At 46.1% G+C, this 24,959-nt stretch overlaps 1 protein-coding gene and 1 long non-coding RNA gene across 5 annotated transcripts in view; one reads left to right on the forward strand and one right to left on the reverse strand.

Annotated features, from left to right (window-relative positions):
• Positions 1 to 2,519: 2,519 nt before the first annotated feature.
• Positions 2,520 to 24,423, reverse strand: LOC135905254 (alpha-tocopherol transfer protein-like). Of its 4 annotated transcripts, XM_065436275.1 has the most exons (7): positions 24,251 to 24,389; positions 22,424 to 22,526; positions 16,825 to 16,962; positions 13,542 to 13,793; positions 9,068 to 9,261; positions 4,273 to 4,383; positions 2,520 to 2,825 (listed from the first exon to the last, which is right to left on the reverse strand). In XM_065436275.1, coding segments are annotated over exons 2-7 (948 nt in total). In that variant the 5' UTR covers positions 22,425 to 22,526; positions 24,251 to 24,389; the 3' UTR covers positions 2,520 to 2,573. The 4 variants fall into 4 exon arrangements, with proteins under 4 accessions (XP_065292347.1, XP_065292345.1, XP_065292348.1 ...); XM_065436273.1 differs by lacking the exon at positions 22,424 to 22,526 and having other exon boundaries at positions 24,251 to 24,421; XM_065436276.1 differs by lacking the exons at positions 22,424 to 22,526; positions 24,251 to 24,389 and adding an exon at positions 22,198 to 22,342.
• LOC135905258 (uncharacterized) overlaps positions 17,319 to 24,959 on the forward strand; it is a 59,271-nt gene continuing 51,630 nt past the window's right edge. The window contains exon 1 of the long non-coding RNA XR_010565359.1: positions 17,319 to 17,529. This is a non-coding gene — a long non-coding RNA (uncharacterized lncRNA). The remainder of the gene's footprint in view (positions 17,530 to 24,959) is intronic.

The raw sequence follows: 24,959 nt of genomic DNA on the forward strand, positions 1-24,959 counted from the left end.
GAGAATTAAATTACGCAGTGAGTTCAAGCGCGAGGGAATCGGGTGCAGGTTAGGGGTCACGTTCTGGCAAATATTCAATAGCTTAATTTGGGGTTAATTGTTAATAGCTATGCCCTTTTTAACTGTTTAGAGGCATTTTATACAGGGTGTCCGCGCTAACTTTAGCCAGAGCTTAAATATATGCGAATGCCACGTACCTGAACAGAACCAAGGTAATGTTGTTCGCCGTCGCTTAGAGCTACTCAAATTATTCTTTTTTTCATTGCATCCAATTAGATAATTAGCCTTAAGTAATTACTGAACTTCTCAATTAACTTTAGTTGAAAAGTGTAATTGAGCAAATTTTAGAGCGGCATGAAAAACTACCGATACAGCTTTCCGTTGCTCAATAAGTGCTTCATAAAGGTGTTTTTCCGAGCGTAAAAGACGCCCGCAAATGCATCCAAAATTGCCACCCGACTGGCCGCTCAAGACACTTTGCACCGGTGTATTCGCGGGCTTCTTTCACGCTCGGAAAACATTTGTTATGTAGCACGTACCGAGGAACAGAAAGCTGTATCGAGAGTTTTTAATGTCGCTCTACAACTGTCTCAATAATCTTTTTCAGTGAATTATAACGTTTGAGTTGATTAGTTCATCAAGGCTGATTATCTGTTTAGGTGGAATGAAAATAATATAGTTTGATTATCTCCAAGCGACGGAAAACATTACCTTTGTTCTGCCCAGGCAGGGCAGGGCAGGGCAGGCGAGGCAGGCAGGCAGGCAGGCAGTGAACTTTATTTGATCCGGAGGAGCTACTGTGAGGAGATTCTAACGGGAGGCCATTGTAGCCGCTGGCCGCGCCCGTAGCATTTGCATATTTTTAAGCTCTGGCTAAAGTTAGCTGGGACACCCTGTATAACGAATAAAATTATGAATACTACGATGAAGTGTGGTGTTTACCAAGCGTTCTATTGACATGTGTATATATTTATCCTTTTTCCTGTGACTGTACTTCACCCGCGAACTTCACGTTATCGTTCAGCGCGAGGCGCGCCTGCAGGGTTTGGAACTTACTCGGATTTTATCGGTCATTCTATCTGCTGTGTATGTCCTCGCCGAACTTTGCGTAACCAAATTGTAGGCGCGACGCTAATTCTGTAATATTTTCTTGAATGCATGCGGGCGGCAGTGATTACGGTAGAACGTTCGACGAGTAACGTATAAAAGTTGACGCGCTTGATCCGCAGATTCAAATTTTCGGTATTCGCTGACTGTTCTCGCCGCTATCATTGTGCTTTGAATGTCACTGTCATTTAGGGGGCGCAAGTTCACTCAATAAAAGGTTAGTTTCGTCATTCATAGTTCTGCTGCTATGTTCTTTACCGTCACTACGATGCGACAATATGCACTATACTTCAACGTGCCGACTCTACCAGCGGTGATTGTGGTGGCGGGCAGGAAGTAGTCTACCCATAGTACGTTAGTAAAGGGAAGATGGGGGATGAATAAATAAAATTAAATTATGGGGTGTGACGTGCCAGAACCACTATCTGATTGCGAACCACGCCGTAGTGGGGGACTCCGGACATTTGGACCACCTGTATTTCTTTAACGTGCACGTTTATCTAAGTACATAGGTGTTTTCGCATTTCGCCACCATTAAAATGCTGCCGCCGTGGCCGGGAATTGATCCCGTGATCTCCTGCTTACCAGCTCACCACCATAGCTACTAAGCATCTACGGCGTGTGAGATGGCGGATGATTCTCTATACAAAATACATCGACAGCTGACTTAAGCTGTTCTATACTGAGACTTTGGCCTGACCGCAAGTTCACTCGGCAGAGCAATTTTCACATTATTTGAATTGTTGCAGACCGCAAGGATTGCCTCACGACTATGAAAGCCCTTGAGAAATATTTTTTTTTACGATTTCTGATCACATCACCTTCATTCATAACCAATTTTTTCGAACTTTATTGCGTGCGGCGCAGAGTAGCAGGCTTTGAAGAGCCCGACTCTCTGGAGTTCCTATAAGTATTGATGGTCTCCTCTAACACTACTTTGTGTTCAGAACGGTGTTTCTGCAGCACGGAGATAGATTTAATCATCAAGAAAAACGAAAGAGGACACCTCATATAGTCCCTTTTCTGATGGATGCTGCTGTGATGACAACGATAGAGCACCACACTTCGCCACACATCAACTTGGTCACCAGCGAGTGAAGTCCTGTCCCATGTGAAATCTGGCTTCGCAGGAAAGAGCTACCAAAAATGGGGTCAATAATGCTGGCTAACGTAATCTTTACCTAAGAATAAACTGTTGGCTTAAATTCTGGGCTTCAACATAGAAACATGGGAGCGCGAGCGAGCGACAAAATGAGGAGAGAGAAGAGCCACAGAGGTCTACAAGAAAAAAGGTCAGGTAACATGCTGCCATTATATGGTGGGTTAAGCTTAGTAATGGAAAGAGAATCACATGGGAGCTGCGTTCGCGACAAGTGGGGAATTCAAAAAATGAACAAACATTTCCTCGTGACTTTCAATTTTCGCAACCCAAAGGCCACAAGAAGCTTTATTAGATCACAGAGTGATTAAATATGCACGTAATCTTCACTTAGTTCCTCTTCAGTGAGGACGCCGTTTGGCTTGGGCACCGTTTTTGTCGACAATGTATCGCGGTATCCGTAAGAACTCATCGCTTGGAAGAAATTCTCAGCAGTCGTCAACTCCCTCTCCAATCGGTCGTAATCGAAGCTTTCGTTCGTCCCTTCATGTTCTTTCGAAATGACGTCATCCGGCACAAGTTGGTGCAATTCTGTCAAATTGTAGCCAAGAAGGCGAATCTGTAAAAAAATAAAGAAAAATATGGCTCCCCTGTAATCGAAAGTAGATGTAAGCAAGCAATCGCTACCGGCAAAGCAGATTGGTTGGAGATGATACTAGCCGCAATCTTAAAATTGGTATAGTACATGTTCACACATCAGCGCCAAACAACACCACACCACACCACACCACACCACATGAACCTGTTTTGAACTGAACCTCACTGCAAGAATCAACTCCGCCAAACAGTTTGCCACAACGCGCGGACGCTGCCGGCTTGATGATGCAGCGTGGTGCCATATCTCGAGCCGCGGAACTCATGGACCGTTGGCGTTGAACAGACGACCCTGTCTCAGCGCCAAAAGATGACAATCACGTGCATTGTTGCGCTCTATCTGCCTTTTGAAAGTCGCTGTTGCAAATGACAAATAAAACTCCTGCGTACTAGAAGTTAAAGCTTGAGTGATATTCTGAACAAACATTAGGAAGAACTCAGAAGCAGTCTTTTTGTAACTTGTCTGACCAGTAACTAGCGCTAGCGCATGTAATGAAGTTCTGTACCAACGGTTGGGGGCCAGAGACTGCATCTTCTTAAGTTTTGACTGGTTGCCTGGTTAATGTCGTTTAGCTCTGGCAACTTGCCCGAATGTTCTCGTTTGAGCGCCCTAATAACGGTTCTGGTTCCTGCTCAAGGTCACTTGAAGGTCGCCGACAGCGGCAGCTAAAAGCATTTCATGCTTAAAACGTAAGTTAAATGGTTTCTGTTTATTGCATTGAAGTGCTGGAGGGACCGACAGGAGAAAACTGAGACGAATTATTGGCATGTGACAGGGTTACGCTTATAAACTATCGTATCTCTTCACGAATAAAAATACGTGTGGTAACAGAATGCGAGGTAAGGTATATAATACGCAATGAGCGTCATTATTTTGTAAGCACGTGTTAACAGAAAACTACGAGATAAACCTTTGGTCGTTTGTCGATGCTTGCTTTGTGTCCTCATCTTCACGTTATTTGCACACTGCATGTTCAACGTGAGAACTTACCAAATCGATTGGCTAACGGTTCGTCATTTTATATCTGTTGTTTGATTGAAATGTACCCGATAATAAATTTTCACATCTGGGAAAGTTTCTTTCATAGACGAAGGGCACTTCATCATGGCGATCACAAAAACAACGTAGCTGATTGGGTTATTCTTTGTAACTCTCAGTTGCTTTTAGTTCACAGGAATTCTTCGTATGGCTCTTATTCTCAACACTATATTCGCGTTGAGCTGTCAAAAAATGATATGTTGAGAAAAGTGCCCGCTCTGTGGCATTTTTTTTAGGTTGTGCTTCGTCCATGAATTTCTATGTTCATGCCACGTTCTTTGATGCAGAGATTCGTACTTTTTTACTTCATTCCAAATCATCAGTGACGAAACAATGGAGAATTGATAGAAAAAAACATGCAGACGAATCTTACCCGTTTCACTAGTTTTGCTTTTAGGAAGGTCTTGGCAATTGCAAATAAATAGTCAGATATTGGAGGATTGTTGATAATGTAGACTTTTTGCAGGCGCAAGGGCAAACAGTTCTGGAACATATTTAAGCACGTTTCCGGTTATCTGCTTCACGAATGCACCAAGCAGAGCAATGTTAATAACAGTACCGCGTTCTCATCACTTTAATACAGCGCCTCAGGGCTATAGTTTCCATGGGGGTTAGCATCAGCACACCATCCGGCCGGCAAAATAACGCTCATGGGAAGAAGGAAAATGTACAAGCGCCAGGAAATCCTCTGCTAGTGCCAGTGGAATTTCAACACTTTGGTGCATTAAAAATGAAGCGGAAGTGCTTTTGTAAATTTAGCTGAGTGCACGTTTATAGAACTCATCGGTATACGCTAACAGTCCACGTCGCACGGAATAAAGAATTCTGAATAGTATTCTGAGACTCTAACGTGGTCCTTTCTTGAACTTTTCAATCTGGCGTTTTTCTTGACTCTCGGTAATACTGGCACTGGGGCGTCGTCGTGGGGCGTCGATTAACACCAACACTAAAATGGATTGAAAAAGCTAGGATGAGATCGTACCACATTTCTCTGAGTAGAAATGCGCTTGAGTGAACAGAGCCATAGCCTAGTACCCCCAGTTGTTATTTACGGGTGCTCGAGCCCTGAAATTTCCCAACCAAATTGAAGACGAATCTTCGGGAAAAAACCCATTGGAATTTCAGATGGGATAGCTTCTTTCATTTCTTAAAGAAAAAAAAATGCGCAGTTTCGCCCGACAGGCAAAGCACCAATTGAGATAGCAAATTACTGGATAGCAGCATGAAGTAAGGAAAAGAGCTTCGGCGGGCGTATAAACTTCTAGATATTCGCTTACTAACTGAATTAACAATGATAGAATGTGTAAGAGTGACTGAACGAGGACGTAGGAAAAAACAGACACACAGAGACAGCCCTGGCTTTGTCTGTCTGCTTCTTTCTATGGCCTTGCCCAGTAGCACTCATATATTTTACAATGGATTCAAACCACCTACCCTACCAACGTGTTTTAACTAAATTAACGAGCACAATGTTACGCGCGCACAGGTAAACATTAACACATCTTGCTCGACGAGCGCGGAAACGCGCTGTCAAAATTCTGCAGTGAGGAATCGCGGCAGCAGCAAGGGAACTAACCTTCATGAATCTCTCGCTTCAAGGCATACTAAACGTCGAAAGCACAGCGCATACGAAGCTACCGACACTACGCGCACTCTGCAAACATCGCAGACCGTTGTGAGAGAGAGAGAGAAACCTTTATTGGCTTAAACGATTTACGTGCAGTGGTCGGAAACCCTTTAGTCCAAGGTCCCGCTGGCCTCAGCCGCCCGCTTGACCTGTCTTATGAAGGACTGTTGTCCCGCCAGGTCTGAGCTGGTTAGCTGTGCCTCCCATGGCTCCATTGTGTGGTGCGTATTATAGTGGTTAGTACCTTGCGTTGTGACCGTTGTGAAGAAGAGGCCTGGGTGGGCACGCGCGTTGGCCACGTTGCAGATCGCTTTCAAGAAACACGAATGCCGGCAACGCGTCCCTACGGCATCCGCCAAAGGCGTCTACTACGCCGTCCGCGCAATTCGCGTGGCCAACGCCGTAGTAGACGCCGTGATAGACGCCGCAGAGGACATCTAGGCACCCTAGGAGCAGCCGTAGAAGAACGCCCCTCCTCCCTCTCCTGACCCACCTGCCTAGCGCGCGACAGGAGAGGGCACTCATCCGGGCCTACTTTCTTGCTCGCACACGCGAGATCAAACCGTATTCGCCGGCTCGCCCTCACACGCTTCCCTCGCACATAAAGCATACGGCGCGCGTCGACGGTTTTGTCGCCCTTGCTCTTTATATGGAGCATCACGGCGACGGCAACGGCGACGTCATAAATGCGCCTAGACTGTCTACATAATTGCTATCGCAGTACAAAAAAGTAAAATTAACTTTCTGTATATATATAATCCCTTCGGTAACAAAATACATATTTACAATTTTCCATGCATGCATCTAACGCCATTCATACTGGACGTTTGGTCAACTGAGCAGTTGGTAAACGAGAAAAATGATTTCCATTATCTTGCGCACCATGACAATAGGTTGTGTTGCAATCCACGCCTCAGCGACAGTTTTTTTCGGAGTAGCAGAACGAGATCTCGAGGGCTAAGCTTTTGCACACATCATGCAGCGAAATAATTGGGGAACCAGAAACACGCAAGGACCGCCATATTTTTAAGACACTACTTATTGCAGTAATGTACGAATGCAAAAGCGCGTCAGCAGATGTACATAGTGTTGCATTCGTTGGAGGAGAGAATTGTGACATCACAGCGCCTCATTCTTGTTCTAAATCCATGCAAATTAGGCAGAGCTGGCTAAATAATAAATCCATATATAGGATGCCTAAAAGTGCTATGTTCTTATTAAAGAGTGCAAAATACTGGGCCGTAGTTTTCAACCCCGTCCATTCGCTAAGGAACGGGTGCGAATTCTTTATATTGTAAAACTGATTAACGTTAACACGGTATTTCGCGAGACTAGTTGGTCTATATCCACAGGTTTGGCCACCATATCATTACGCAGGGAAGACAGACCCTGTTTTTGTTCTCTTGTAAAAGCATCAAACGGCCCATTGAACGATAACACCGGCGTCTGTCGTCTGGACAAGCGAAAAGACGTGCGCAGCTTACACTAGTGATGCAAGGCTGGAGTCACCAGCTGAGCTTGTCATCACCTAGCTTTTATGTGGCTTGCGAAAGTTGTTTGTAGGGTTTGGGAAGTTATGCTAGGTTTTGATAAGCTGTTGGTAGGCTTAGCTAAGTCGTGTCTAGGTTTTGCGAGGTTGTGGTTGGCTTGGCTAAGTTGTTTCTAGGTTTTGCGACGTTATGCTAAGCTTTTATAAGTCGTTGTCTGAGCGGTTTTGACGCTGGAAGTTATCAAGCAGTCGCAGGCCGGGATCGCTTTCTCGGCGACTCTCGCGTTCCCTGGACTGAAACTCGCGATCCTCGACTCGGCGTCGCCTCTCCTTAGCCGCAGCTTCGGCGCGGTGTTCCGGATCAACTCGGCGGCGATGCATCGCTTCTTTCTTGGCAGTACGGCGCTCATCCTGGTAAGCCGCTTCTTCGGGCGTCCGGACTTTCTTCGGACTTCCCATGGCAGCAGTACGTACGCACGGATTAGAGGAGGCGAGAGGTGTGTCGCCGCGCCGGTTGTTCCAACCTTTTGCTCGCCTGTGACGTCACGACTCCGCCATACGAGCGTCGGGTGCGAGGAGGTTGCGAGGAGGAGCTGGTTGCTAAGCAACGCGAGGCTGCGCATAGCTGGGCTGAGTTTTCTGGTAACGCTCCACGGCGGAACTAAAAGCTTAAACGAATCCGCTGTTAAAAACTGCAGCGAAATTCCTATTAGCTGCGATGCCACGTCATGAGCGAGGCTTGACCGAGCACAGCGGGCGAAAGGGGACACCTGCTGCAGGAATAGCGCGCCAGGTGTTGCCTGGGGGGAGAAGGCATCGCCGCGATGCCACATCACCCTCATTTCCTCTCTTTGGAGCTTATGTTATCCGCGCGTTCCTTGCCCGCGCAAGCTCTCGCCTGCATTCTAACTGTGCATCGGTAAGGCGCAAATGAAAAATGCGCCAACACAACGAAGCGTCTGAAGGTGCTCACTTGCGCGAGAGGGGTTCATAACTGGAAGGTCCGTTCAGGGGCGGTCAAAAGGATTTTTTTGCTTTCGCATTCACAACTCGATTGAAGTGCATAGGTTATTTCGGATTTTATAGCGTAAGCACTATTTGGCGAGTACTCTAGCTTCGTGATCCGAAAAGTGTAATGTCTTGTGTCTGCACAAAATGCATAATGCGCGAAGTCAAGACATCTACTTGTAATAATGGTGTAAATATTGAAGATTGGTAGCTTTATAAGCGGTAAGGAACAACTAAAGCAAACAATTTTGATCAGAGGGAATACCCCAGTGATCATTGGGCTCCACAGAAAATGCATGAGGAAGCTTGTAGTAGGGGTGGGGCAACCTTAAAGTTGGAGGTGCGCCAACTGAAATTTGGGGGTGGGTCAACTTGACATTTGGAGGTGCGCGTAAGCATACTCAGACAACGCTAGAGGAGTTTCTGCATTCTTCTTATAGCGTTCAGCCTTCTTTCGGAGCTATGATTTCTTGCGACTGTCTAACAGTTTTCGGGTGCGGTTAACGCGGCAATTAGAACCGCCCGGTGGTACCGGTGGTAAGGGTGAGTGTTCTCTGCATTTTTCCCTCGCGACAGCTAGCATTCTGACGCACTGTCGTTCAGATGGTGCGCCTCCCGTTGAAGATGCACACGATGTAATTTGAGACAGCTGCGCCTGCGTGTCTGCAACCAGAGGCGGTAGTAAAGGATGCACGGCGGTACGAACTGGTCCTTGAGGAAGTGACATTCGAAGTGCCGGTCGTGATCCGTGAGCGGATAAGGAACGGTGGTAAGAGGTGTGCCACCCAACACAGGGCAACATTGTGCCACAAATAACCACATGCGTTCAGTTAATGCTGAATGCATTCCTGGATAGCAACCCGCGTTAGTTCTTCCTTTTTTTAACGTCACTGTTTTTAAGTTACTGCATCCCTTCAGCAAGATCAACGCAACGCAACAGCAACGTTGTTATCTTTCTCGTTGTCATCCCTGTGTAGCACTATGCTGGCCGAAACTGGGGATAAAAAGTTTTGCACTGTGGGGAACAAAATGCTTTGCACTTACCTGTACAAGACTGACGAGCGTTCTTATAACAGAAGGCGTGTAGTAAGACAGGTGGTAGACGTTGAGGCCCTTTAAATCTACAATGACCACAATGCCTCTAACTTGAAAATCTTGCCGAAGGAGGAAGCACTCGCCGAGTGCTATGCCCACCCTGAAGAAGTCATTCAGGGTGCATATCTCGGTATTCCAGGAACCTGGAGGCCACCAGAAAAATTTAGAAAAAGCATTCTTTATAAGGGACCAGTTTAGTCATCCGACTTCTTTTCGATAGAGCAAGCCCTCAGGAAACTTCTAAAACGTAATGTACCAGCGCATTGCAAGTAAGTGGTTGTTTGTTCCAAGTATATTCCTAACTGGTCAATAATGAGAAGCTTCAGATCAACCGTTAGAACAAAGCCCCAAGAGGCAAAGGAAGTACAAAATACCCTTCTACCTTCCTTCCTGTTTACGCTTTCGTTCGGATGAAGGGCCAGTATATACCAAGCTGTACAGATTTTTGTTCTTTTACAGGTTCTACTGGCAGAGTAATCTTTGAAAACCAGTATTCTGGGATAGAAAAGCTCAGTGCCCTTCCCCTCTGTGAATGATGACCAGCGAAGCTGTGCATATGGGCCCCTTAAGGGCGAACTGCACCACCGCCGCGGGTCGGCCCGGCATTGGACTACCTTCTCGATCGGCCCACACGATCGGCACACACGATCGGCCCACGTTAGTAACGCCTGCTTCACCTCCGTCGCGGTCGGCCCGGCTTTGCCCTGTCTTGGGAATTTTGTTCTACACTGTAATATAATCTTTTTACTAGGTCAGAAATCAGCGCTAATCTTTCCATATTAAATTTGCATTTTGGGTACCATCGGCGGCACCGATGATGTGAGAAAGGCAGGACAGCCGCCCCGCGAGCAGGAAAGAAGTCAAAGTATGCCATTTGTATAAATTTTTGAAGTTCCCTAGGCTGCGTGTATCGTACGGCATGCTGTGGTGTTCTTGAACTGCGATCAGATGCTGTCAATGTCCATAGCGTCACAGAGTAGTGGTGTCGTGGATGTTTCAAAGTGATGTCGTACGCCGTTCGTCGGTTTATTTTAAAGTGAATCGGGAGGGGGTTTTTTGGTTCTTTCAACTGTTTTCGTGGTCGCAGGTTGGAACACAGGCAAAAACGCTTGCGTTGCGGGGCGCGAACATGAACGTGAGGCCGTGAAAAACATCCAGCGGTAAAAAAAAATGTTAAGCCCTCCTAACGTATAGCAGCGATACATTTAATTTCAGGCGTATGGCTGTCGCATAGTAGTTAAGCGACCAGCCTTAGTTCTGCTTGAGGTGACCTTTTACTACGTGGTTATGGTCCCTTCACCGAGAAATCTAATTGCCGCAAAAGTGAGTTGTGACACTTCCATTCATTGATCCTGTGCTAGAAATCGAAGACAAATATAGAGTTATGTCACACACTTTGCCACACATAATAACGTGTAACATGACAGCCGCTGGACGCCGGACGTCAAATTACCGTGAATGCAGTCACGTGTTTGCGCAGCAACTCAAATGGTGAGAAGAAAAAGAACGCGGGGTGGTGGGGATTGAGCTACAAAAATCACAACTATTGGGCGTTCAGCGCCTGTCCATTCAATACACACCGTGCTGCAGCGTAAACGCACATGCAACAATCACCACTCATACAACAAATGACCCTCCTGACCCTCGTGCTTCATAAAACTACGCTTTCCAGGTCAGGAAACAACCTAAATTTAGTCGACTGTTCCATCGCCATATTCATACATGCTAATAGTGAGTTATTACCTTCTTACCTAAGCCTGAGATTGATCAACAATGCACAGCTTTCAGCGTTACTTGCGCGAATAGTATGTTGAAGGATTATCTTGCTCCGCAACGGCAAAATGTATTGAAATAGTCGCCGACTGCCGGCGAGACACACAAAGCTGCGATCCGTTGCACGTGTTGCTCTTCGCCGACATTTGGCGAAACCAGTCCAATCGTTATCAGGAACTCGAACCCACTTGCTCCTCCCAAAAAGAAAATACGACGACAGTTTCTCGCTTTCTCCTCGCCAGGCGTGCTTTATTTCGCGAGTCATAAATAATAGTATACGCGAGCTTCGGGTGAAATCGCTGCGCTAGCAAAGCATCGTTAAGCACAATTATAATTTTGACGTTGCTAAGATTGTTGCGCGAGTGACTGGATGCAAGGGTACTATTGGTAAATTCGGGTGGTCTGCACTCCGAGTCGGATTGTGAGACCTTCGAGATCTGAAAGAGAAAAAGCACGCTTCATCTTAATGGCAGGCCATTTCGGATCTTTGAGAAGACCGGAAGCGAGGACAACTTTCTGTGATGCCCAACTGAACGTCCCGCATCGTGCAGCATTAAAGCATCACGGAGAGAGAGCAAAAAAAAATATATATATAGGTGTTCGACCACTACATTAGCCGTCGCTTGCAAGGCAGTCTTACGACATCACAAATTTGCATCACTATGTGATGGGATGCTGTCACTGCTTGTCTCTCGACGCAAAAGTAGGATTGAAGGAGCCGCTAACAAACTAGAACGTTGCTGCGTTGCCAACATCGATGTGACGCGTACAAAGCAACACCGCCCAATTACGAAACAGTCTAAACCCCTAAGCTACAGGGGAAAAGTGTGCTGACGGAAGCTGCATAGCGCTAGCGCGACCGAAAACCAGCTAGCCGGACCTGGCGATTTTTCCGAGCATGTCGGTGGGAACATTTCTGGGCCCTCTAAGTCGGGGTCTAGCGGTCGGAAAGAACCAACCGAATGTAGTCGGATCTCTCTGTTCAGACCAGCCCCATAAGATTACTACCTTTGTGGCACTTTAAAACGACCAACCGAAGTCGCGATAAATGGCTGCACAACATCGCGTACCCTCCATGGTGGAGCACAGATAAGTTTGAACGCTGTCATTCCTCGATAAATAATTTCGTTTTTCACAGCATTTTAGAAATCATTGAGCGAACGACGAGTGACGTGATCAATATCTCAATAGTGAGACTCAACCATGCACACATATGTCGTTTGTTCTATTCTTTACGTTTATTTCTATTTTAATTATTCACCTTCGGCACATTGCGGGACTGTTCAGCTTGATTGCCTTTAGAGGCGGATGCTATTGGAGCGACAAATCGCCATGTTTAGGCACCTAAATCAAAAGATTAACAGGTTGCGTATTATTTTATTATTTACTCTAGCGCACATGTTGTCGTTTCAGAGCCAAGCAGCAGTTAAACCATGTTAACAAATATCCTAACACTAGCGTTATTTCCGATATATTGACCTCCAATACCTGCTAAAATATAAATTGCCGTTACAGTCTGTCCCGAATTTCTTGACGCACGCTTTTGTGCCACTATAGTAGCTGAAACGACCGTGTATTTTGGAGCACAGTTGAAGGCGGAAGAACTCGAAAGTGGTGCTGTAGTATACGATTTCTTACAAGCAAAATCGGATACATGGATACTCCTGGAAATATCCGGTGACCATGGTGGTGTGTATTCGCGATGTACAGTGCCACGCAAGAGAGTTGCTTCTTTTGTCTAGATGCACCAGCCGATATGACCATTAGTGACAAACTGAACGATGAATGCGTCAGCTTGTTGCCGTTCTTTTTTCTCTCCTTATTCTCGTCTTTTAGGCCCCTTTCTCTGCAGATAGTAGCCATCCGTGCTCAGCCTGGTTCGTGCCTTTCCCAGTTATCGCTACCCTCTCTTTCTTGCGGAGAGGCGCCGGATGCCGGAGAAACCACTGCTTTTTAGAGGACGCATTTATTCCAACACTAACATAGCAGCAGTATCGCCACAAGGCTGCCAGCAGTATAAAGCTGCTTTAATCCGCGCACGATATAAGTATTTTCTGAAACTTGGTTGACACTTTCTTTTATAAGACTTAGTCTATGATGTACACTTTTGTGTTTCTTTCAGACGCGAGAGAGACAGGGAGCACAGAAACCGATGACATCCGCAGTCACTCAGGCTATCACAGCGCAGCACCAGTTGTAGCACAACGAACAGCAATTCAGGCTACAGCCGCCTGTGCAGGTAGGTTGTCCTGAAAAATCGTAGCAGTGCCTTGGTCACTCTCGGCAGCGATTTCTTATGAGGTCGGCACTGCTGTCACAACGGTCTTTGGTCAAAGCATGCTAGCGTGACTGCGACCTATCGTCTCTTCACAGTGTAACGAGGTCCGTCACACAAAATGTTGTTGAAGAGTCTTCTCGCGACCACAGTCACCACACGAGACGTTGCCACCCCACCTGATGCGAAAAGCTAATTTATTGCCTTTTACCTGTCCCTTCCCTGCTGCCCAGTGTAGGGTGGCAAACCAAGTTTTCCCTGCCTGGTTAGCCTCCCTGTATTTTCCCTTTCTTCTGCATCTGTATCTCTCAGACGTAGTGTAATGGATAAACTAATTCGCCAAAAGGCAGCGCACAGTGACTTCACCGGGCTTACCGATCTTCATCAGCAAAACCATTCTTCCCAGTGGATCCGTGTGGTGCGACACCGTCAGCAGCTGATGCCTGCGGCAAACGACGTCGAAAGGGATGTTGCTCGGAGTTAGCTCTTCAAACAGTTCCGGTCTGTCCCTTCGAACCTTGAAGTATTTCTTGATGTTCTCAAAAGCGGACTGCTTGTCGTACTTGCGCGCTCTCAGAAACTTGACCAGAAAGTCGTCATCCATGGGACAGTTCAGCGACGGTTCACCTGGTTGGAATTGAGATGCGGTGTAAACAAGAGGTCAGAAAATACGCACAGCTAAAGAGCTTGTAGCGCTGCGACTATGGCTAGTTGGTTGTCCACTGAATGAGATGTTTATCCGCGCCATTGTAGAACGTTTGAAAGAAATGCTAGTCCGCAGTAACATTGTGAAGACGCTGAGGAAGATGCATACAACACGTCATCCTTGAGTGACTGCAATACGATACTGCGCGTCGAAGACGAAAAGCTGGTTTATTGTTACCAGACCGTCGGCCATTAACTTCGAAAAAAAAATACTCGGTTGATCGCCAACAATGGAGCTACAGAAAATAGCACTTGTGGCTTTTAAAATCTGCCTATTGGAACGATAGTCATGAATGGCGTCAATATTCTTTTTTTTAGTTCGATAAATTGTTTACGGATATCTCATGTCTCAATATTTCTAACACGCGTTTGTTTTGTTATGTGCTTAGCATGGCTGTCCCTTGGGCGTATTGGTAAACGTTCACGATGGAAAAAGCGCTACTAAAGTGGAGACTCAGCAAGAACAGAGTACTTGTTATGTGTTGTTTGTGTTCTTTTACGTAGGTTGGTGTAAATGTATTGGTCTCCTCATCTACAGTAATAATTCAACTGATGTGCGTGTCTTCGAGCTCTATTGTGTTTACGGAACTGTGGATGTATCTTAGTCTCATTTTACCTTTTTCTGTTACTTCGTTTACTCTTGCGCGGAAATTCGCATATGTTTGTGATACTTGACTGTCTCATTGTTTTCATACTTTTAGTTTTGCTTTCCTTGCAGAGGAGTAGCCAGCTTCTCCATAAGTTGATTTATGAGAAAGAAAGAGGGGGAGGGGCGGGAGGGAGTGTCTCTAAATAGAAACACTAAATCAAGTCTAGAATCATAAAATACTCTTTCAGAGCCGTATTTTTGCTGCTGAGAACAAGGCCACAGGCTCAATGCCCATACGTGGGCGAAATGCAAATATTCTCGCGTACCACGTGTTTTTCTGCACATTAAAGAACTTCATAACGGGCCAAAATCAGTCTGGACCCTTGCACAAAGGTGCCCCTCATAAATGGCTGCGCTGTCTTGTGATGTTAAACACAATCAGAACCAATAAAAAACAACAACAAACGTGTTGGATGCTGGCCCTTTCCGCGGAGCAGTTTGTTCTAGAGAAACGAGATGGCGCTTCCGTCTGCGCGCCGCATGTAGCCTCAGCGACAGCGCACGAATACGAAACCATTACCGCTTCCACCTTGCTTCTGTGCGATCAGTTGTCACAAATGCAACTGAGTGTCCGCTCTCGCGCTGTGCTCTGATCACGCTGGATCGAAAATGGGTGCAGTAGCTGGCTGCAACAATAGTGACTGGCATATTAACGAACGGAATGAATCTGTGTGGCCGAGTTCGCAGACTGCAGCTGCAAATGTCCGTACGTGTTTCCGACACTTTGAGATATACGGCTTCACTCTAGGATACAGAAATTTGCTTATCCGCCAGCGTTGTATCGCTAACATAAAAAAAAAGTGATTCAGCCCCAGAAGGCAAGAGTGAGTACTGCTCGTTAAGCAACGACAAAGTGAGTAGCGCCACTTCCTGTCATAGTACGTTTCGCGCACAGTATCTACACACATCTACCCCAAGGGGCACGGAACTTCACGCCCACTCTATCGCCAACGTGTCAATGAGAGAATGGAAGCATAATTGAATATACGAGCATCATATGCGCACAATAAATGACGGGCTACACCGACAGCGCACGAATGGTCGAGGCTGTGTGTTTTGTGACGGTCCACAAGAGTGAGCGAGTTACAAGCGATAATAAACATTTCCTACAAGGTATTACAAGGTACAAAACAGCTACGTTTCAAGCCTTGCGCGCAGCAAGAACAAATCTGTCGGAAGTGACCACATCCGCTAGTGACTAGGCAGAAAATAATCTAATAGTGACCGGACCGAGGAAGTCAGAAATGGGACAAGCCGCTGCTTCAAAATAGTTACCAAATAAAAAACGAAGAGCAAAACACACTAATCCTGATTCTATTCATGAGCGAAAGTTTGGATAGCTTGTAATAGATATTTGGCCCCGCCTTTAAAACAAGCACTGCATACGCTGCTCGCGCCGCTTAGGCATTGCTCAATCAGCTCCGAAAGCGCTTTTACATCTTCTCTGAAGCCGTGGGCGATGCTTCGTTTCGTCCACCCAGTTACCATCTCCGATGTCTCCCGAAACAGACGTTTGCTAAGCCACACGCGATTCGTGAATACAAACCCATTGTAAGCACGGAGGCAGTTGAGGCAAGCAATGGACGCGTTACCACGTGATCAAACATGGAAGCGCACCCACGGAATCGCCGCTAAAAGGGTCAATATGCGTCATATCGGGGGAAAGTGCACGATCGCTTTGTGCGGCATGAACATGAGTACAGAAATTTGAGACCGACTTTTTCCGAAGTAGACAGTCTATAATACTCGAGCTTATCATTCAGTTTCCTACAAAAATCACCGCAGGGAATACTGGCGCTCCGATTGCTCAACTATACTAGGCGACCGATGTCAGCTCGTCATACTTCTGGCTTTATTTTTATGGTTTGCTGAGTTCCCAACAGACGACACCTCTTTTTTCAAACGCACGAATTCAACAGATTTTTGCAGTCATATGTAACCATGGACAACTGTGACGCTTATAACAAAGCGCGCATTGCTTAAATAAATAAATATGCAGTGTACCAAAGCCATTTGAAGCCAGAAAAACTAAATTTAGGCAAATTCATTTACTAGTAATCATTCCGATGCATGTTGAAGCGCTTAATTACAGGTCCCGTAGACGCTATAGCGCCAGAGTTCCTTCCAGTACTTTCTGTAGAAAACGCAACGCTGCTGGTGCTTTGCTTTAGGTTTAGTGTTTCTAAACAACACCGTTATACGTGTACAATGCCAGCAAATTCTGTGCGGTGAGAACGGCCGTTACGGCTAACACATGGCAGTGCAGCACATTCTCGCTTACCTGCTGATGCTGTTTCTCCTTACCTGAAATAAGCTCACGCAACTCTTTCAGAGCCATCTGTTTCACCGCAGGCGTTTCTCCCAATTCTCTGCGTGCAACATCATCCAGGGGCTCTAGCGAGGCAATACTTTCTGATGTCCTCGCACTCATGTCACTGGCCACTGCAGGAACAAACATACAGGGAGATGCACTGGATGACGTCGCTGAAGAAAGAACACGTACTGCAAGAGGCCACATGAAGCACGCGAGACAATTCCTGCGGCGCGGCAGAAACAGCGCGCGAACCGAGAAAGAAATTCAAAAAGATGGAACGCTCGGCAAAAACTTGCAACACGAAATACGTCACGCTATTATTAACGTCGACCCTTCTCTGCCGCGAGCATCAGAAAAATAAGAACGTGAAATGAAGTTAACAGACATTTTTTAATTTGTTTTATTCTTTCCATCTAAAACTAACAAGTTTGATCATATAAATGAACTCTGCGACTTATTTGCGTCACCTAGCAACAAGCTAACCGCACGCCAGACGAGCCAGATGCGTGCGTCATGCGCCAGACCAGGCAATCCACCGAATCGAGCAAGGCCAGCTGTGCTTGCGAAGTTCGCCTTTTCGGCAACCCGTCTCACTTTTTCTTTTTGATTTAGTTTGGTTTGTCTGACTCCCAGCGTATTCTTGCGTTCCTTCTGCACTTCGACAAGGCACCATTGCACTACTGGACAACGGCAAGGTGAGAAATATTGTTTGACAGTCTGCGACGCATTTCAAGCAATTAGGGTTACGGCACCGAACCTAGACGTGTGACACAGTTAGCTAAAAACTGCTCATCCGTTCTAGCGCAGTTAATTTGAGCTAATCACTCGTGCTGGGAGATGCTTGCGAAGCTTTCTGTGAGTACCACATTGTTTTAACTAATTGAGGTAGCTCTTGGTCGCGCTCGCCGCGCCTGGTGTTGTGATGCAGTTAGCAAAAAGCAGTACGGCCGTGTAATGCAGTTAGTTTCGCGTGTACAAAATCTTACCGGGACAAGTTCGTGACGCCTTCTCTGACCCCCAACATGATTGTAATTAATTTCGTTACATTTTGGGATAACTTTGAGGCACAGTCGCCTCTCCTGTCGTGACGCAGCCAAAACTAAGCTCGGCCGTGGTGACAATAGTTTGGCGTGTACTGAATCTTCGTGGCAGAAGTCTGTATCGCTTTTTATGGCCCCGCAACAACATATACCTTCTTTCGGTACCCGCGCTCGTCGAAAACGCGACGAACGATTGCCAAGAGAGATAACACGGGTGTTGCTTGCGCCGGCAGAACGCGCAAAAGATAACGCCAAGGAGCTCAAACACCATCAACTTGCGACTCGAAAATTCTCTCTTCTGAACGACTGAAAACAGGCTTTGCACCCACACATTTGTCTTGAGTGCGAGTAGAAGGAATTCTGCGAGCGACTATGGTCTGGTTAAAAGACTGTTGTGGCTATCTCTGTGTATACGCGGCGTACTATCCCATCGGTTGAAGCCAAGTTCTTTTGCCAACGCGCAGTCGCCCGTGTATTTGTGCTCCTAAAGGGCAGGGAATAAGGACTGCGAATGGGGATTGCTTGAAAATCGGATGTTTTCGTGATAGGTATGGTATTGCTTGGGATGAGTGGTGTATTTTCTTAGCCCTGTATGTAAAAGCGAATTGCATTTGTTTGTGATGCCGCCCATCCATTACTTTCGCAAGTTTCGCCTGCATACGCATTATTCCTCTAAGGTGTTAATACCGGAATGACACACGCTTCTAATTTACTTGTCTTTTCTTTGTATTTAAGAGGAAGCTTTAGCTCGGGCCCACCTCCGACGCGGCCTATTCAAATACATGTAAAAACGCAAAAACGTTTTTCTGAGATAATCCTTGGACCGATTTTGATGAAATTTGTGGCATTTGACAGAGTAAGATAAATTCTAGTGACTGTTGGAAGCAGTATTTTGATTTAAGGCTTGAATTTTGTTAGAAAGATTTTCAAAATTTTAGAAGTTTGAAAAAAATAGAAGCATGAAGTTTACAAACTAATAGCTCTGCATCAAAAACAGATATCGCGGTTCTGCAAACGGCATCCATTAGATCATTCAAAGCGGACAAATATTATATGTCATTTTACATCTTACGTGAATTTGTTACATTGTTTACGAGGGTTCTGCAAAAGTTGTAATTACATATTATTACATTTTTTGAGGTTCATGTGTAACATATCAATTTTGTCCGCTTTATATGTGCTATCAGGTACAATTCACAAAATTGCGATATCATTTTTTCTTGTTGAGTTACAGAGTTGTAAACTCGATAGTTTCGTTTTCTGAAAATTTGCAATTTTTGTCATTTTTTTATAAAATATTGACGGCCTAACTCAAAAATTCGAAACCAACAGTCACTAGATTTTAAGTTTTTCTTTTAAATGCAGCAAACCCAGTCAAATTTAGTGCAGTGGTTGCCGAGAAAAACGAATTCTCCTTTTACATGTATTTAGATAGGAGCACCCGAGCTAAAGCTTCCTCTTCAGGATTATACGCAAAAGTGACAGGGGTAGCGCAAGGTCCCAATCAGTACGGTCGGACGAGACGCACTTTGCAAGCATGTCTGTTAGGGTACGATTGAGACGCTCTGTGAGGCCATTAGTCTGTGGATGGTAAGACGTAGTCAGGTTGTGCTTGGTTGAGCAGGACTGCAGGATGTCGGCGGTGAGTTTAGAAAGAAATATCCGACCCCGGTCAGTGAGCAATTGGTGTGGAGCGCCATGCTACAGAATCACGTCACGTGAAAGAAAAGCGGCGACATCTGTGGCGCAGTTGGTAGGAAATGCTCTGGTAATCGCCTAGCGCAATCTGTCGCCACGGCGACCCACTTGTTGCCAGACGTGGATAGAGGGAAAGGGCCAAGTAGGGCCAAGCCAACGCGAAAAAACGACTCCAAAGGAATGTCGAGCGTTTGAAGGCACCCGGCAGAGAGCGTCGATGATGCTTTTCGGCGCTGGAATTTCTCACACACCGCAACGTATTTCCGGACGGAGCGGGCAAAGCCTGGCCAAAAGAAGCGTCGGCGAATCCGGTCGTAGCTGCGGGAGACGCCAAGGTGACCTGCCGTTTGTAAATCGTGAAGTTCTTAGAGAACAGCTGACTGTAGGTGCTTAGGAATGACGAGAAGTAGGGCAGGACCATCGGGGCGTACTATCAGCTTCAAATGAAAGTTGAACAGCGGAGCGCGTGGCCCAAGCTTTAGTGAAGATATAGTGCGCGCCGTCCAGTCACCACCATTGAAAGGCGCGCACATCCGGTTTGGCCGCACTGCGCGATCCCCCTCCAGTGAAATAATTTAGCTTCTGGTTCCTACATTTGAAAGGGAGAAAACGAAAAATAAAAATGAAGCTAAAATATTGCAGTTTACGACGAGTTTTGTCGCACAGATTGCCGAAACAAGTGATGTCGGCGCGAACAGCGGTGCGCGTGGTGCCGTTTGTACCGTCATCGCAAAGTAGATTCGCCCGCGCGAGACCTATTTGTATGTGCACTTGTGACGACGTACAACGCGGACAACTTTAAACCGACTGGACTCAAGACTGTTCTCCGAGTCGAATATACTCGGACCGTGGCCACACCCGTCGCTGACCCGAAAAACGATTCGTGCACCAGTACACTATACTTGAAGTGCACCAGCTTAAGAAACCATTTATAGTGTCCCTATGCATCCTCCCAAAGCACTCAGTGCTTACTCTCTCCCCTTTTCCCTCTTTCTATTCCCATTTCACTCACCCCCCAGTGTAGGAGGGTAGCAAACTGAGTGCTCGTCTGGTTGACCTCCCTGCCTTTCTCGCTTGCTTGCATGAAAGGTGATGCAGGCATTCATAAAGTATATAGGGTATTCCAGCTGATGTTCGCCATGCTGTTCAATAAAATATATGAAGAACACGGTGAAGATACGATATCAAGACCCATGGTGTTCGGGAATCAGAGGTCGACCGAACACCGTAGGTCTTGAGATCGTATCTTGTTCCGTTTTTTTTTCTTTTTACTTTCTGTTTCACTGAACAGCTTGGCTAACGTCAGCTGGAACACATGGACGAACCTATTCTTACGCGCTTTTAAACGAGTCTGCGCCTATATTACCACCAGTATTCATAGCATGAATACTTCTTGTGAGCTTCAAGTTTATGAGGGCCGTGGCCAAAGTTGCGTCTACTAAGGATGGATCAGAAATATGTCTCACTAACTTGTGTATTTTTCATGGCACCATCCACAAACGGTAACGCGTTGCCCAGCACGTTTCGAACTTGTATGTGTTTTTTTTTTTTCGTCAACTATTGCAGTAATGGCTTGTGATTACCACTTATTTCTTGCAAATAATTTGACGTCGAATAAGACATATTCTTTGCTTGAAATATTATAAAAACTTCATTGACAAATCGACGCAGAGACCTAAGAAACCGACAGAGACAGCGACGTTGTTGCAGTATTTTTTGGTAACAGTCCAAAAAGCTATTCTTTACATCAAAATTTCACAATGTAAGCCAAATATTTGCCTTCAACAAAATTCGCTTGACTGGATTTAATGATTATGCATTCCGAGCTATGAAAGGATTTCGAGTACTGGATGAACTTTCCGCGTGTTTGTTTCTTTGCTGTCGCCGTTTAGATAGACCATATCTTTACGGTGCTCTCCGTCAAACATTCGTTTAATGTGTTTCTCCTTATGCTCTGCACTTATTAATATTGCTCTCTGTCCATGTGCATTGAAGCGCCTGACCTCGAGCATAATACGTGCGCAACCGCCTGTATGCTGTAATATGTTGGCGATTGTGACGGGCGAGACATGCTACCCTGACTGTGACTGCGAAAGTATTGACTAGAACACACCAAGCTAAAGTGCCTAGCAATTCAACCACGTTTTCTGATATCGCTACTATGACGATATCGAAACGATATTTTTCATAAATTTGATACCTGCAAAATTTTGTATGTTTGGGCTAGTGCACTAACAAAAAAGCATTGCGTTGTTTCTGCTTCAGATTATTGCAGATGAAACTTTGCAAGCAAGAGGAATATTGTTCATTTGTGAAATAGGGATATTGTAGTGCTTACCTAAAAAAGGCGGCTGTTTGACACTCGTGTGGCCCTCTGTGTTCCCAGAAGGTCACCAGATTGTTCGAACGGAAATAAGCCTTTGTCGCACATATTGCCTTTTCTTACGTGTGTTGACAAACAACACAGGGAAAGCGGCGTTACAGGCAAAGCAATCGCTCGAATCGACTGCCAGGCTATAACCCCACCTGTTCCCAACATCACCACCACCACCACCACCACCACCACCTGATCACCACAGCTGAAGCAAAGTATTGATACGATTAATGATGAAAACGACAACGTACCGCGAATCGTCCTGATCTGGGCTCCCTGTATATCCTCTTCTATAGGCAAGTAGCTACGACTCTCCTAGATGAGCCTAGATTTCTGAGACCAAGTGCTCGCATTTCACCGCTGACTCTTTTATATGGTTGCACTGCGACTGTTAGACGTGCAGTCTAACCTACAACAAACTACCTCAAGGACAGAAGGAAATATCTTGCCTACGCATAAAGGAGAAGAGGAGCTTACTCTCTCGCAGCAGCCTTGAAATCAGGCTCTATACCACCGCCTCTGCCCAAGAGCAGCTTCAATGTCTGGCGTCGGGTCTTGCTTGCCGTTCTGCGCAGAATCGCTAAGGAGGGTAGCGGAGATTAGCCTAAATTAGGAGTATTGCGTGGTTAAATTTTGAATCTTTTTGTGCTAATTATGGGCATGAAAATCATTAATAGAACTGTTTGAAAGAAACGACATCGTTGAAAACGGGACTTTTGATTCTACATGGTCACCTGAGTATGATGCGTATTCTTTTGTCATTGTTGGGCTTTGACGATATGATTATAATTTCTTGACGCTGCGTGAGGACACACAAATCATGTAATGTGACAAGCTTGACACCTAAAAAAATTCGAAAACGATATAATGCTTATGAGTACTGACAAGGCCCCTTCGGTTACATTCCTGCAGATTTATCTACTCCACACAAATACTTTTATGGCGTCCGCCTGCCGTTAGCTGTGACATTAAATTAACTAGGATATTCACGTAAAGAACACGATCAACGGGTGTCACATCGATTTGCCGAGACCTAGAGACCACTTTGAAACCGGTTAATAGTCAGCGCCGGCGTTAACCGATGCCAGATGAAAAGCAGTAGTTGTGCAACAACGTTGCACCTGCGCTTTCACTAAAAGCATCTGCTTTGGACATGTTGCTACGCCGGCGGTTTTCCCACATGCGCCGACGGCTTTCTCACTGAGCGTGAACTTGAAAGTGTTTCGCACAGCACATTACTCTTCCACAACTTATCTCTGGGGTCAGCGAGGAAAAGTGACGAGAACCGAGTGAAGTGACAGCCTAACGATGGGCTGGGGCAAAAAGAAGGAAGCATTCAGGAGTGTGGTGCTAAGGGTCTTATGGACACAACAAACAAACTGATATTACGCGTTTAAGGTTACATGAGCTGGGCGTTCTAAATGAATTATCGGATACAGATAACGGCCAAGCGGAGCGAGCGCGAGCACCAACAATAACCTCCGTTTTCGTCTTCTGCTGGCGCCCGTATTTGTCAGTGCAAAACAAACAAATACATAAACAAAGTCGTATTAAGTTGAGTTTACTTGGGTCAGCGCGGTCTGCGATTGATGGAAATGCTTCAATGCACAAGTCACCGAGAACAAGTACAGGGAATGCAACGAGGTCAACAAGATCTATATAGCCAGCTTGTTACCCCACACGTGGGTAAGGAAAAGCTGTAATATAAAGAGGCTGCTCTGAAACTGCTGGTAATCTCAGCATAACCCGCCGTTGTTACTCAGTGGCTATGGTGTTGGGCTGCTGAGCACGGGGTCGCGGGATCGAATCCCGGCCGCGGCGGCCGCATTTCGATGGGGGCGAAATGCGAAAGCACCCGATTTAGGCGCATGTTAAAGTACCCCAGGTGGTCGAAATTTCCGGAGTCCTCCACTACGGCGTGCCTCAAAATCAGACAGTGGTTTTGGCACGTTAAACCACATAAAAAAAGAAGAATCTCAGGATTCCTGGACATCGCCATTACTTCTTTATCTCCCGGGTTCAATACCGCCTATGGTTCCCGGACTTTCAGGTGATTCATTAATGGCAGTAATAGGAAGGCAGCTAGTAAAGGCTTTCCTAATTCATAAATTTACCACAACAATTTGTGCAAGTAACGCATAAATTCACTTCAAGTAGTCCGCTTAAAGAGACAGTATTGCACTTTCTGCAGCAGGCCATTTAAAGCATACGAAGTATTCAAACTAAAACACGCTGTCTTTCTGCATACATAGTAAAGCGTTCCCGTACTCGATCGACTTTCAAGCTCTAATATCGGGAACTCACGCAATGTCCTGCCGCTCACATAAACCCGTAGCGCGCAGCCGCCGTCTGCAAACCAGTCTTCCGGGAGCACATCCTGCGGTGTACTACACGTGCTCCAACGCCCGCCGCAGGCAGTCGCCACTTTGAAGAGCAGTTCGCCCGAGGAATACATCTACGCGCTCCGCCTACTAACTCACCCGCCCGCCGCTGCTTATCAGGGCTCGCCGAAGCTGACGTTGCGCTTAGTTGCTTAAATGCAAGATGTGCGTCGAGTCCTTGGCTTCGCTATCGGGTACGTGCTCCTTCAGCTTTTCTATCAGCGCATTCACCGTGTTGTCGCCACTCTCGCTGCCAGTTCACTATGCACGTCAACAACACAATGTGCCGTGTGACAGTCGCATTTGTCTAGAGCCATTCATGTACAATACTACGGCTAATGCTATGTTCACACTACGGTCGTAACGCGCGTAACAGCTCTTTTGGCGTATCGAACGTAACGGCTGTAAAAAACGTTACGGCAGTTAAGCCGGCACCTTTGTTCACATTTACTGCTGCTTAAATTACGGCTTTTACAACAGGCCAATCAAATTTGGAGCTGCAGAATCGACGTCACCAGCGATCCAATATGGCTCCTGCCAACATGCGAGCGCTGGCCGAGATCGAAGAAATTCACGCTCAAAACAAACTTATAGTCATGTATTCAATCGCCCAAAGACGACGAAGGCGACGC

This window comes from Dermacentor albipictus, chromosome 3, assembly GCF_038994185.2.
Source record: "Dermacentor albipictus isolate Rhodes 1998 colony chromosome 3, USDA_Dalb.pri_finalv2, whole genome shotgun sequence".
In the NCBI taxonomy this organism is placed as follows: Eukaryota; Metazoa; Arthropoda; class Arachnida; order Ixodida; family Ixodidae; genus Dermacentor; species Dermacentor albipictus.